Consider the following 15,343-nt stretch of genomic DNA (forward strand, 5'->3'; position numbering starts at 1 on the left):
AATCGTCTGGTACAGGTGCTTTGTTATGCGGTGTAGCAGGAAAAGCTGTCCCTACTATAAAAATCGAATCCTCTTGCTCTGGCCGTCTGTCTCTTGTGGTTTGCTTAGAGATACTTGTATTTATTAGAATGCAGACCTGTTATTTCTAGCACATGTCACGGCTGCCTGTTGCCCTCCTTGTTTCTTTCTCGCTTTGCCATATTGATGTTTTTCAATATAGTTCACCACATAGACATTGCTTGTATTTAAGCAAAAAATTCGGATTGTCAGTATCGTAAACAATGATTTTTTTTAAAAAACAAATCTGAAAAATGTAATTTTAACTAATCGGTCGCCTCTCGATGCGGTCCGTTTTTTTGAAAAAAGGTTGCCTGAGCCTGGTGTAAGTTGTGAATAGGAACTTAACTGCTATTTCTAGTACATCGAGCAACCAGTTAGTGGATCAATATAAAGGGGAGTAACTCTGTTATTACAGTTTCCATGAGCTTTCCCAGAATGCATCATTCTTTTCGGCGCGAAACTTGAGTTCGTCTTCCGATCAGTTTAAATGGAAGACATCAAACAACGATACATCGTATAAAATATCTCAAGCATCACGGAAAATAGAGATAATCTGAGTGACGTAGGAGTAAATCATCAGCTTATAACACAGATATTTATTTATATTTGTGTTTATTAATGGCAGAGACATCGCCGAATTGGAAGAAACCTTCGGAGGTGATGAAGTTGAGAAGGAAGAAAAAACGGTTATTAGAAAATGAGAATTCTTCATTAAGGAAAAGATTAAAGCTGGATGATTTATCTAACAGAAACGACCAGATTTCACCTTGTGCCAGTCTTTCTTCGTTCTATCAACATAAGAATCCTTTTAGAAGAAATCATTCCACACCAGTTCGAACCATTTCTTCGACAACGGAAGAAATTCGACCGAAAACAAATTCTATTCGACTTTTCGATACTTTAGATACTTCTGAGGTAAGGAAAAATCTTATTTAGGTCTGCTCCTTAATTGCTTTTTGCTTCGTTGTCTTTTTATATAGACTAATTGTGGGTGTTTATGAATTCTTGTTAATAAAAGACTTGGTGTCTCGAAGAATGGTAGATTCGGACTCCGTATTTTAAAACAACGAATTAGATTTTAAAGGCGGTGCTGCAGTATGGCCACAGTCAAATGACGGAAACAAGTATAAAGAGTAATCGTATTAATTCTTCTTTATGCAGAAGACCGAATCGAAAAAAATATCGTTAAAATTCCCTAATATACAAATTAAGGGCTTTTAGCCCGTGTTTGCTTTTATTTAAATGAGTTTCCCCTCGGACCTAGGGATATTGAGGGGTTTTTTTTAAACAAGCTAAATAAGACACAAAGTAAATAATTTGTACTCGTGACCTCCACTCGTGACTGTTTCCTCTTAGATTTCAGAAAATGGATTTTTTTTTTTTTTAAATTGAAATTTTCGACATACATGCTTTAGATAATGTGGATTCTAATTAAAGCGGGATTTGTTTTAAAAAGAAAGGGTTTTCTTGTAGTCGGGCATCGGTGTTATCGAAGATTCACATGAATCTGCCTTCAGATGCTTTTTATTTATTTTGTAACGAAGTTTCCTACAGTTGCCTCTTTGACTGTGCTGAATACGATTCTATCGGAATTTAATGTGGGGAGAAGAGGGGAAGAAAAAGAAATTAACTCGAACTAGTCGGTCCTAGTATCAGTTCATGTAGGACATTGTGTAACCCCTACCAAATTGGTGGACTTGGGCACATCGCAGAAATAGATGAATCTGTGATGTGCAAATGGAGAAGATAAAAATAGGTTTTTAGTATTTTGACCGTTCTTCTGAAGCTCTTCTACTACTTAGTTAAAAACTTTATCCAACCATGGACGACTTTATATTCTGATTGTTGAAGTGCGTACAATGAATGGGATTACTGAAATAGATGTGACACCAAAGTACACCCTGGAAGAACGTAAAACGACGTTCTATGAGTAAGATGGGGGAAGATTCAACAAAACAAAATTATTTACTTTGTTTACATGTTTTGCGCATTCGCGCTAGATAGTCGTTGTAGGATCGACTAGTCACGACTAGCTTGTTCGTGTGCGCGCACCGGGGCCACTCTTCTTGAATAGTACCCTTTTTCTCTCTAAAAGTTATAGGGAAGCAAAGCAGACTCGTGAATTCTTACAAACCACCTGTTGAACTTTTTTTTTCTCCCATCTTAAATTCCGTTATAATTGTAATCTACACGACAGGTATTTGTAGAAAATTTTTAGAAGTTAATTCGTGTTAAGATTGTATTTAGGTAATTTTAGCTTTCTTTAACTGAATGAATATACGTTGACTGGCTGGAATTAACTCAAATATGACAACTTTGTTATCGCAGTTTTGTGAGGTTTGGCTTTTATTTCTAGCAAGTAAATAGCCTGCTTGGGGTGGGGGTGTGATTTTTTTTTTTTTTTTTTTTTTTTTTTTTTGAAATTTTACTTTTTACTTTTTTTTTTTTCCTTCAGAATCATAATCTCCGTATTTTATACGTATTTCGTTACAAAAATTTTTCCTGAAAAATGAAGAAATAGGGGAGGGGGAATTGAATTTTTAAAAATATTTTTTCATAATCGAAATCTTCATAGCCTAAAACGTGACATTACTGGTACTTATTTTTTTTAGCTCCTTTTGTAAAACTTTTTTTTTTCCAGACAAATAATGTTAAAGATTTCAGAAGCAAAACTACCGACCATGGCATTCACCATTTACTTTCCAAAGATTCCTGCAAAGCGAAGAGAAATGAAGACTGTGCTGAACGGGTTTGTTGCTATTTGTCTCTCAACCACAGTAATTTCTGCTGTACTGCAATGAACGAATGGCTAAGCCAATCTTGGTTTAAAGGGTCATGAATCAGTAAATACCATAGGCAATGGGTTTACCTGTCAACTTCAAGGTTTCAGGTTCAGTTCCATTGCTTGGCACCTTGGCCAAGTGTCTTCTGGGTGGATTTGATTGGCAGAAGCTGAAAGAATGGTGTGTGTGTTAATATATTATATAAATGTGTGTGTGTGAGGCTGCATGGCCTAGTAGTTAGGGTGTTGTACTCGTGGTGTCAATTCCTAGACCAGCTGGTGCGTTGTGGTCTTGAGCAAAACACTTCATTTCATGCTGCTCTGTCGTGTGGTACGGTGTGCACCTGTTCAGGCAATGTTGATTTGATTGGAGAGAGAGGGTGAGCTATTTGTGCAGGTTATTGGGGTAAAAAGCTGAACTCTCATACATTGTCTTTGATTATTCTGTTTCTCTCTCTCTCTCAAATATGAAAGGTTTTCAATTTCTGTTTACCAAATCCATTTGCAGGGTTTTAATCGACCTAAAGTTGACCCTTGTACCATCTGGTTGGGAAGCAAACTTCTTACCTCACAGCAAGACTATAAAAACAAATGTTTTTATTTTGATACAGGCTGGGTGTAATATGATGCAGTGCTTTACAAGATGCCCTTTTTGTTGACCCTCCCCAACACCATGCAGGAATATAATGCACCTAGTCTACAAGCCGGTGATTTATTGACACATGTATTGCATGACAGTTTTTCAGTTTTCATTCGCATTGATAAACCTGAAGCTGTGGCAGGAAAAATGTCCTTGCCCAAGGTCCTTTCCTATGACATTGAATTCAGAACCATGTAATTTTGAATCTAAATTCTTTACAAGGATGTTATGTGAGTTACTGTGACATTGTCTTTTCATTCTCCTTTTTGCAGGTGTCCGATGTTTCAAATGTAACTAAAAAGGAAGATTTTTGTCAAGATATACCTTTTGATTGGAGTTTAAAACTGAAGATGCGGTTTATTTCTTTGTCTTTTGATTGGTGCAAGAATTTAAGGAGCTCCGAAGAAGCTGAAGGTGTGAGCAATTATTTAGCAAGTCAACTTCCTGAAACGACGCCCTCTGCAAATGTTAGTACCCTCCTCAAGAAGGGGGCTTATTGTTGGGTTTTCCATAGATTGTTGTCATTTTGTCCCAAACTATTCCAGTCATGGTTTTTGCGTCTTGTATTTCTGCAACATTATTAACCAATGCAGTGGAACCTTATAGACTGATCTAATTTGTTCCTAGAGGTTATTTGTCACCAGAGATGTCTGCAAACCGAAATTGAGCAAAAGTAAAATGGCAACTAATGCTCTCTTATTGATACCCTCAGCTTGTCATCAATTATTCTTATGCAAGATACCATTCATTTCCTAGGATGTTTTCTGGTTCATAAACTAATTGGTTTGTGATGAGAGGTGTTCGTAAACTGAGCAATGCCTGTGCGTGCATGTGTGTGTGTGTATATATATATATATATACATACATACATGCACACACATACGTACAGGGTTGGGGAAAGGTCACCTGACAATTAATCTAAGTTCCATAAATACTATCTGTAATTCTCAATTGGTTTGAATGGAAAAATGTCGCTCAAGGACTTCAGTTTGAACAATTTTCATGGTGTTTCATATATTTCAATGCTGTCATTAGATTTGTTCATAAATATATCTTGGAATTAAATGGCTTTGATTTACTATCGGGCGGCCGACTCTGTGTGTGTGTATATATATATATATATATATGCACATGCACTGTTTGCTGGAGACTTTCTCTATTGGTAGAGACATGGTGGGGGGTGCTTAAGGAAAGAGGATCACTTCAAATTTTCATATTATTTTTTCCCTTGGTTTTAAGCAGGAAAGTTCTTGATAGGAAAGAGCCTGCATGTTTTTTTTCATATGATCCTTTTAAATATGTAATATATATTTATATATGTTTTCTACATTTTAGTTGAAGAAACTTCCAGAGAATTCCTGGCGATCCCATTTTCACAGAGAGACTTTGTATTGGGTTCACCCAAATCTTCCCTGGGTGAAATTATTCCCAAGAATTACTCACGAAAAGTAAGAACTTAAAAACTAGGCTTCACTCTTTGTTGTGTAGAAGCATTTGTTTGGTTAATGTGTCTGTATGTAGACAGTGTGGCCTAGTGGCTAGGGTGCTGGGTTCATGATCATGAGTATGTGGGTTCAATTCCTGGATCATGCAGCATGTTGTGTCCTTAAGCAAGGCATTTTATTTCCTGTTGCTCTAGTGATTTCAACTGTGTGCCCAGCCAATGCGGGTGCAACTGTCTCTCTCCTTCCGACTATGACCTCCTGAATCTTCTGCTGGGTCAACTGATACTTCACAACAGCAGCAACTTGTCAACTGATGTTGGTTTGTTTACGTCCTTGTAATGTAGCAGTTTGGCAAAAGGATATCTTTGGACTAAGTATCAAGCTTATTCTACTGGGGTTGCTTGATTTGATTAAACCCTTGGAGGCGATGCCCCAGCATGACCTTGGTCCAATGACTGAAACCAGTAAAAGAAAATGGTAAAGGATCCACCTAAATAAGGGATAGAAATGATGTCATACTGTGTTGTGTAATTGTTATTTGTGTGGATGGGTTGAAATGGAATGGGTTTTTTTTTTATCTGTAAATAGAATGTAAGTGTTTTATAGGTGAAGAATTGTTATATACTGTCATTGTTCTTTCTTTAATGTCCCTTTTTCCACGCTGGCATGGGTTAGGCTATCCAACACCAACAGATTAGTCAAAAGGTTGCACCAAGTTTCAACGTCTGGCATGGTTTCTACTGCTGGGTGCTTTTCCCTATTGTCAGTTACATCTCAGATTATACCGAGTGCTTTTTTTTTCCCCATGTCATCAGCACTGGTGAGGTCTCCCAGTAGCTAGGAAGACTGACCCTTTAGCTGAGTGAAGCAATATGATGGGATCAAGTGTCTTGCTTAAGAGGTGAATACAAAGATAGAAATGGTTGGTGTGTAGCTGAGCGTGCTCGAGTGAGACAAATGTAAGTTGATTAGAGTTTAACGAGTTGGTGTGACTAATTAAACTTATCACAAACTACCATATTTCCTTGTCTGTATTGTGCTGTTTGTTGTTTATTTCCAGATCTTCGAACAGCATCAATCTTGGAGATCAAGTATACTCATCGCTGTTATCTGATTGGTTTGTATATTTCTTGTATCTGATTGGTTATTGACTCAGTGTTGTAATGTGGTACCCTGTAGTATTTGGCCTTTTTATGTATAAGGTTTAAGTGGTTGGAAAGTGGGGTTGTCAACATCCAGTGGAATAAATACCAGTCATACATTCAGGCTAATTTAATTGATTCTGCTCCTCTTTTCAAATTTGTGGCTTTGTGTCCCCGTCACGACGAACATACAAAATTGTAACCCATTAGTCATAATAGCAAGATGGCATCAAATGGCAGTAACAACAACAGCGAAGGCAGTGTGCTGGCACCTCAAGCGAAATGCTTAGTGGCATGTCTTCCAGCTTTGCTCTTTATCCATTGGGGTCAATAAAATAAGTACCTGTCACACACACACGGGTGTGTGAGTGCTCTAAGTTCTTTTAGTTTCTGTGTAACAAGGCTTTTGGCCAGCCCAGGGCTATAATCGATGTGTCCCAGGTGCCATGCAGTGGGACTGAACTTGAAGCCATGTTAAATCGAGGAAAGAAATCTCCTTAACCACAAGACCATATATGTGTGTGTGGACACAGTTTGCCACCTTGTTACCACATGGTCTTAAGTTCTATCTCACTGTGTGGTGACTTGTGAGTGGAATTGATACACAAGAACTGTATGGATGGAAGCCTGTTGTAGGTATATATGTATACATATTTACATACTTCCTACCAGGGCCTTATTCTCGTTCAACACAGCAGCTGTGGGCTGGAAGAGGTCCCATGCCAGCCCCGGCACCAGATGGCTGAATATAAGGAAGATCTCCAGAAACTCAACATCATCTTGGAGGATGCAGAAGGGCTGGGACAAGACTACTGGCAATGGCGGGTGGCGCTAATGGACCTGGCTGGTTCTATGCACGGCGATGCCTTTGAGCCTGCTGACCTGGGATAACCCCAGCCCTGTCAAGAAAGAGCATACATGGAGAAAGATAGAATGTTTACATATTTTGAAGAGTGTTAAACTAAAGACACCAACATTTGTTGACATTCTTGCACCTTCAAGGAGGAGTGGAATAAAATTTACATTACTTACGAAAGCAGGTAGGGGTTAACAACAGACCTCAGTCTATACTTCTCTAACCCATTGTGGTGTGGCAATGTGCTGGTGGCATGAAAAAAGCAGCCAGTACACTTTGTAGAGTGATTGGCATTACGGAAGGGCATCCAGCTATAGAAACCATGCCAAAGCAGATATTGGGGCTCGATGTGGTCCTGCTGCTTGTCAGGTCTTTTTAAACCATCCAAGTCATGCCAGCATTAAAAAAAAGGGTGTTAAATGATGATGTCTGTGTGTGTGCTCATTTTTCAATAGTTTCTTCTGTCTGTCTCCAGGTCGGAGAGTTTCCTGTCGGCGTTCGGTCAGTTACGGTCGGGCTATTGCCCTTACCTGTACGTCTGTACCCACCAGTTCACTGTGCTCTTCAAAAGGATGAAGACTTCAAAGAATGACTCCACCCTCTCAGCAGTTCTTACTCCGACAACTCGAGGACTCAGGGAAGCTCTCAAAAAGGAAGGTGTGTTCATTGTTTCATATCCCCTTATTGCCAAAGTGTGTGATATTATCATCATCATCATATGAGTTGTTTGTTACCAGCATCTCGTGTCTGTATGTTTGTGTTTGTCAGTAAGTATTCAATTAATGAATTGTAATCTCTCTCTCCCCCCCCTTTCTGTCTGTCTATGCATATTTCTGTATGTGCAGACATGCTTGTTTCAAGTCCCAAAACGGTACTGTTTCCACAGTGGAGAATGCCTCCAGTTAGCCATTCGAAATCACCAGCGTCCAAAGAGTTTTTTGTTCAATTGTCTTGTCCTATGATGGTAGATAATCAGAATAGATGTTGACTGATGGCAATAGGCCTCGTGGAAGTGACGACGAAATAAGCAACAACGATGGCAAATGTGCTGTGCTGCAAACTTATCCAACCCACATTGATAGAGAGAAGCCAAATGTTAAATCATTGGTGATAGTGACGACTTACCACTTGTCCTTTGCAGTTAACCTCCTTGGATATTACACTCATGAGTCCTAGGACTCAGAGCGGATGGGGCAATTTGCCTGGTTTCCATGGTGTATAAAATGGCAAGAGATCACCACAGAATGGGACCCTGGTCTGTTGAGTTAGTCATTTACAGCTGAGTGGACTGAGGCTATGTGAAAGGAAGTGCTTTGTTAAAGAACACACAGCACCGTCCGGTCTGGGAATTGAAACCACGATCATAATATGTGGTTTCAACACTCTAAATCGGCCACACACCTTGATAGATGGTGATGATCATTTAATGTCTGTTGTCCATGCTGGCATGGGTTGGGTGTTTTGGCCAGCTGGAGGGGGGGGTGTTGCACCAGGCTCCAGTTCTGATTTTACATATTCTAAAACTTTTATAAAATATTTTCCTTTAATTTAAAACAATTTTTTTTTTTTTTTTTTCGAAAATATTTAAATTTTAAAACCATCTTTTCTAAGTTAATTTTATTTATTCATTGGCAGGGATTGAATTCAAGATGCCGTGTAATCCAAAAGGCACTGAAAGGACCTCCCTGGAATCTGAAGACTCCAATATCAGTGGGGGTCCAGTATCTAGAAATTCTAGGTGAGGAGGTGATGATTGATTTCTTATGAAAGGACAACCCCAGATGGGGGAAGAGAGAGATTGGATGACAGTTGTGCCTCTCTTGTAAGCAATTAACAGCTTAATTGAAACAACCACAATGAATCTTAAGTCCTTGTTTCATATTTACATACTAGTGGGCATTTTAATAGAGGATGTGGTGATATTCATGCCATCCTCAAAATCAAAATTGTATGAAATGAAATGAGTGGTTACAGTTAAGGATTGAAACAAGATCCCAAAATCTGGCCTTCTGCATATCAAGCTGACAAAGGAATCTATGTGGTTGCTCTGTGAAGGTGTGTGGTGCTGTGGTTAGGTTATTCAACTCCTAATTGTTAGGTCATGAGTTCAATTCCTGGCAACATGTGTTCTTGAGCAAGACACTTTATTTCACGTTGCTTCAGTCCACTCTGGTGGCAAAATGGGTTGGATCTCCCTGAGAACTACATGCAGGATGTTCATGTCTGTGGAGTACTCAGCCACTTGTACATTACTTCACAAACAGACTGTTCCATTGATCAGATCCACTGGAACCTTCACAATTGTAACCAATGAAGTGCCAGTTTATATGGTTGGTCTATCTGCTAGATATAGCAGTCAAATCTTCCTCAACCCACTGTCTTGAAACAAAAAGTATGTATATATATATAAAATGATGCATTTGTCCTACATTAGTTCATGCCCGGTCCAGGAAATGAAAGCATGACCTCGTAATCGTGTGTCCAACAACCTTACCACTAGGCCATGCATCTTCACATGCACATACATCCTCGTCACATGTCTGGTTTCCATGCTGGAATGGATAGATGGGTTGCATGGAAACTGGTAAGCTGGAGGGCTGCACTAGATTCCAGTCTGATTTAGCATGGTATCTATGGCTGGATGCCCGTAACGCCAACCACTCTGACAGTGTAAAGGGTGCTTCTTACACGACTGCAGCAACACATGCCCCTGTGTTAATGTCTTAAACTGTGAGGCCATAAGAGTAGATATCTATTCATGGAAGGGTTGTTTCTCAAAGTGGTTTTGGGACAAATTGCAATGACAGGACTCCATGGAAGTATTTGATCTTTGTACAGTGCTGTCAACTTCTGAAACACCTTCCGTCATTGTTTAGCTCTTCAGCATTCACATTACTCTGTCTGATGTCCTGCTTGTTTCTCTATTCGTATTGTTTTTAGTTAATCATGCATTTATCCTGTCGCTGTTGCTATTTCAATAACGTTATTGTTTTTAGAATGATGTTGCAAGGTAGGTTTGAAAAGTCAGGTTGGGCTAGTTTAAATGTGGAACGGTTAAAGCTGTTAGCCATTGTCTTCTCTTGTGTCTTGTTCAATGATGTCTGAACACTTTTTTTTTTTGTTTTTCTTTTACTCCTGTAGCATCAGTTCACATAATTCCTCAGTTGATGATGATGGCGATGACGACGGTGATATTGATGGTGAAGCTGATTTATTTGAAGAGCAAGAGAACATAGTACCGAGTTCCGATCCTGAAGAGTTGAAACGGAATTTCCAGTCAAATGGAGAAATAGAGGAGGAGGAAGAAGATGGCTTCATAGCAGACGAGGGCGCTGCTGTATGGTTGGAAAGTATTGGGCTTGATAAGAAAAACTTCCCTTCATTGAATCCAAACAAAGTCAGACTGTATCCTTTTCCTTATGCTTTACTCAGGGCTAATGTGAACTGTGATGTCATCACTGCTTTAACGAGGTTTTTAAAAATTTGTTTGTATGAAGGTTGTCCACTGGGCCATTGCGCCTCCACAATATATATATATATATATAGGCACGCATGGGGTTGTATGGTTCAGAAGTTTGTTTCCCTACCATGTTGCCTCTCTCTCTCTCAGTGTGGGCAGGTGGAAGTTTTATGATACACTATTTACTCAGCTGAGCAATCACTTCATCACCCCCTCCCCTTCTTATATGTCCTTGTCATGCCTTTCCCTCATCGCCCTCCAGCTTCTTCACATTTTTTTCCCTTAATAAAAGATTTCAGTCATCGTGAAGGTTTTAAGCAGATTGACTGCCGCCCTGAATCGGTGATAGTGCTAGACCAAGACGTTGACGTACAAGCACTGTTTAATTTCCTCCTCAACTGGAGAGCCTGCATCGCGGCTGTTGGTCCACAACATGGCATCCCGCCAACCATTTTATCACCAAATGCTTTCAAAGGGGCTACCTTGAAATCACTGAAGGTAATTGGAAGTTTTTTTTTTTCTTTTTTTTCCATCCCATGTTAGTTTTGTCTAAGCAGAACTGTGATCAAGGGTGTTAATACTGTGGAACCACATGATCAAATGTCTCCTTCCTTTTCTAATAATATAAGGTGTGATTTGGTTGTTAGTTCTTTGCTGGTAAATCAACAATGTTTTTTTTTTTTATCTAACTTTTAGTTGAGAGGAAAGACAGTTTCCATCGGCTCTTACTCTGAGGCTGATGGAAAGAGTGGGGCAAGAAGGAGGGAGTTATCTCCCAACTGGGGGCCTCACCTGAATGCCTGCAAGGTGAGGTATTAGGCTGGTTGCCAGATTAACCATTTGGCATTTAAACTGGTCTATATATTGTACCTCCTTACTGCACATACTGGCTAGATCTAGTCTCTCACACCTACCCTACAATGTCATTCTAAAAAAAAAAAAAACATATTTAAATCTCAAAGCTACAAGGTTATGCATGATTAATTCAAGACTGAATTAATGAATTGAATAAATAATCTGAATGTTAAAGGGTTAGACTGATCATATTCAGCCAAAATATTCTACCTGTTCTGTGTTCCAGCTGGTCAGATCCAGCCTCTCACACCTGCCTTAAAAATATTTTAAAAATAAACCATTAACTTTTTTTTTTTTTTTTTGTCTTAAAGGATTTCAGTTATTGTGGGGGTTTTAAATGGATTCACTGCCATCCTAATATACCATACCATGTGAGAAAAAGGGACATGTTTAATATTGTATGTCAGAAAATAAATGAGCACACTATTGTAGTCCAAGGTATACTATGTCAGAAAATTGGACGTATTATATATTGTAGTGCTAGGCATACCTCACTTTGGCAGCAATTCTTTTAGTGTTCCTTAATTCTTCCACCCCAGGTAAAACACAGCACAGCCTTACAGAAGGACCGACAGAAAATCAGCGTGCTGGAGATGGCTGGACCGATCTTGCCCACACATGTCCAGAGGCTAGTCAAGTTGATCTGCCAGACACAGGACCAAAACTTCAGCTTATCTCTTCACACTCATGAACCAACATCAGCTCTTAACGTTCGAATGACGGATGCTTCCTTGAATCAGCCTCCCAGCAAATGCTCAAATAACAAAGTCGGTTCTGCTTTTTCTTCTACTTCTCTCGTTTCGGCATTTAAACATACTGTTTCAGACGTCACTTGTACTCCAGATGGTTTTGTCTGGTCGAGATGATGACTTTTTTTTTTTGTTGATTTTAATTTTCTTGTTTGTGTTTTTTAAATTTTTAAATTGATATCGTTTTTTTTTAAATTTAATATTGATATCAGTTTTTTATTTTTAATATCAATTGATATCAAAGGTGACATGCTGGCAGAAACATTAGCACACCGGGCGAAATGCTTGGTGGTAATTTCATCTGTCTTTACATTCTGAGTTCAAATTCCGCCGATGTTGACTTTGCCTTTCATCCTTTAGGGGTCGATAAATTAAGTACCCGTTGTGTACTGGGGATTGATCTAATTGACCCCACACACACACAAAAAAATTAGGGCCTAGAGTAGAAAAGAACGTCAATTTTTACCCACTTTTTCCTCAATTTTTAATATTGATTTAATTTTTAAAAATTTAATATCAATTGATATCATTTTTTTTTTTTCCCCCCAATATTTTAACTTTATAAAATCTACATTGGGTTATAGATCGGCACACTCATTAGAGAATCAGAGTAAAATGCTTTGCAGACTTTGTCCCGTCTGTTTATGTTCTGTGTTCAAATGTCACCAAAGTCAGCTTAGCCTTTTATCCTTCTCAAGCAAACAATTTGACTAAAACTTTCCCCAAGTTTGTGATTTTTTTTTTTTTTTCTCGTTAGTAATTATTATTAATATTATCTAAGTTTAAATTCCACTGATGTCAGCTTTACCTTTCATCCTTTCGGGGTTGATAAAACAAGTGCCAGTTGAACACTAGGGTTGATATATTTACCTACCCCCTATCCTGAACTTGCTGGCCTTGTGTCTGAATTTGAAAGCATTATTATTATATTTGCTGTGGAATGCATCAGATGTTATTAAGAACACCAGGAATCTCTTGACTGGTGTTCTTTGGTTGTTTTGCCCTTTAAGGGGCAATATTTTGTTTTCCGAAAGAAATGCTCATTTGCATTTTTAAAAATTACTTGTAAAAGGTGTCAACACCTTCCAATGGATAAACGATGTTTGAGCAATCTCTTTCTCGGTGTTGGTGTCTTCAAAAAAAAAAAAATACACTGTGGAGAGACTTTTTGAAGTTTGTAATAAGAATCTGCTTTTCCTAACTACAATATTTGTTCAAAATTTTTACCAACAGACATGGTTGGTAAAAGCTATCATTCAGTATTTTATATTACCTAACTCATTAGTTGCAAGTGATTTATGATTTATTGTACTTTTTGAGATGTCTTTTATTTTCTGAGGTCAGGTTTCATATTTCTTTATCTCATAAATCGTGAAAGATCCAGTGCTATATAAATTCTCGTAGACTTTTTACAAATGCATCACTGTCGAGTTTTTGAGTTGGTCTTTTTTCAAAAGTTTGATTTTGTCTTTAACAATGTCTTGTAGTGTTGTAGTTTTCTTTATTCATTGGAACCATTGGCTGAGGCTAAAAGGAAACAGGTTATAATAATAAATAGAACACGACAAAGCCCCCAAAAAAGAAGTCGATCTTGTAAGTAATGTTGACCATATAAGTCCAACCCATGCTAGCATGGAGAGCGGACGTTAAACGATAAGTATCAGCAAGTAGCACCATCTAACTTAAGTGACAGATTGATGTAGAAACCTGGAAAATTTATGATAGAAAATTTTTATTGAAATTCGTGTTGGATTAGCAATGGACATCATGTTTCAAAAGTTCTTTGTTGTTCTCTAAGTATTGGTGAGTGAGTAAGTTGTGATGTTGGTACAGGCAAACCAACAACATACTTTACATTGAAGGACCACAAGCCAACTTTCAATACACTGCCCAAATGTGAACTCATTAATCTTGCCAAAAGTCATTTTGGTATTGTAATTAAAACAGTCTTATAGTAAATAGTTGGTCTAAAGAAATCTGGGCAATGGAATCTTTTGGAGTGACAGTTTCTGTGTCTGTTGAAAAGTTCCTCATATTTTTGTATTTTCCAGTATATGTAGCATCTCTGATTGGAAGTTGCTCTGCTTTGGTTATAACATTGTAGATGGCTGGTGAAGGATGTAAGAAATATGTATAAGCACCTTTTCTTCATTAATCTACATTTTATTTTATTTGCCCTGGATAGACAATGCAAAACGTTTTAAATTGACACAACAGATGTAATCGAAAAGGCCATGTTTACCTTCTTTTAATTTTAATCATTGCTAAATTGCTTACCTCCATACGACTAATCTTTGGAAGATATAGTGTGTGTTGACAAGGACTGATTGAATGCGGCATTAATTGTATCAGTGGGGTCTGTAATAACGCCTGAAAGAAAAACTTGATGCTTTGCTATGAGATTTTGTAAATAGATTCATGGGTGTCTTAGTGAAACTTACAATGATAATGTTCTCTCACTATAAGTTTGGGCTTATTTGCACAAGACCTTGTAGACAATGTTTTTTTGTTTTCCCACGTGGAATGGACGTGAAAAGATTGTCTTTACTTCCTACTCTAGAGCAGCCTACGTAGAGTTGCCCATGGAAGAAGCAGGACTCTGCCAAATGCAGTCCAGCTAATGACAGTGTTTGCCCCCTGGGACTTGTTGATGGACATGGCAAAACTGATGCGTAGGGGGAATTGAAGTCGCAGAAATTGGAAAGGGATGTCAGCATCAGATGGGGTAAGTGGAATCCTTGGTATGAAGACATCCTCTCCTTTTCCACATCCAGAAATGATGGTGGCTTTGATGACGTGCTGCATGGCAGTCTTAATGACAAGACGCGTAACCTTGCAGAGTTTTAGAAGACTTAGATTCCTCAGAAGCATAACTGGAGTTCCAACTTTCACTGGCAATATGAGGGAGCAGTCCTTGTGGTTCCAGTGAATTAAGAAATTCAACAGGATAGTTGACTGCCTGATCAGGGTCAGGGATCAAATCAATTGATTTGTAGACATGAAGCCTACCAGGAATGACTTGCACCAGTTGATGGTGTTAACCATGCTGTTTTTTGGAGCTAAAATAGCTCTTTCGCACAGCCAGTTAAGGTCCTGGTAGTTTTCATGCAGACGGGAAAAGACTTTTCCTTTTAGGTCTTCGAGGGTGTCGACATTTGTTGAAATCGAGGACAACGTAGTTTCTCCATCATCACTGAGAAGTGATTTTCCATCCCCCAGTGATGAAAGGTTTGCTGCGAATTCTGCTGCCTGTTGGTTGCTATGCAGTCTGGCTCGCATATTCATTGTAAGGGTCAGCGTTGTTATGTTTTGCCATAACAGACGATTTGAGGCACGCATTAACTTCGTCTGCCC

At 38.6% G+C, this 15,343-nt stretch overlaps 1 protein-coding gene across 2 annotated transcripts in view; it reads left to right on the forward strand.

The window, feature by feature from the left end:
• LOC106882244 (protein downstream neighbor of Son) overlaps positions 1 to 14,392 on the forward strand; it is a 15,702-nt gene extending 1,310 nt beyond the window's left edge. The window contains exons 2-11 of one of the 2 annotated variants that reach the window (XM_052973160.1): positions 686 to 975; positions 2,702 to 2,809; positions 3,755 to 3,949; positions 4,818 to 4,930; positions 5,988 to 6,044; positions 7,401 to 7,582; positions 8,561 to 8,663; positions 10,067 to 10,330; positions 10,685 to 10,883; positions 11,780 to 14,392. In XM_052973160.1, coding sequence (XP_052829120.1) covers positions 721 to 975; positions 2,702 to 2,809; positions 3,755 to 3,949; positions 4,818 to 4,930; positions 5,988 to 6,044; positions 7,401 to 7,582; positions 8,561 to 8,663; positions 10,067 to 10,330; positions 10,685 to 10,883; positions 11,780 to 12,106 — 1,803 coding nt within the window. In that variant the 5' untranslated portion in view covers positions 686 to 720 and the 3' untranslated portion in view covers positions 12,107 to 14,392. Of the gene's footprint in view, positions 1 to 488; positions 976 to 2,701; positions 2,810 to 3,754; positions 3,950 to 4,817; positions 4,931 to 5,987; positions 6,045 to 7,400; positions 7,583 to 8,560; positions 8,664 to 10,066; positions 10,331 to 10,684; positions 10,884 to 11,779 lie in introns of those variants that run through there. The other variant, XM_014932853.2, reaches the window with a different exon arrangement.
• Positions 14,393 to 15,343: the final 951 nt, after the last annotated feature.

This window comes from Octopus bimaculoides, chromosome 15, assembly GCF_001194135.2.
Source record: "Octopus bimaculoides isolate UCB-OBI-ISO-001 chromosome 15, ASM119413v2, whole genome shotgun sequence".
NCBI lineage: Eukaryota > Metazoa > Mollusca > Cephalopoda > Octopoda > Octopodidae > Octopus > Octopus bimaculoides.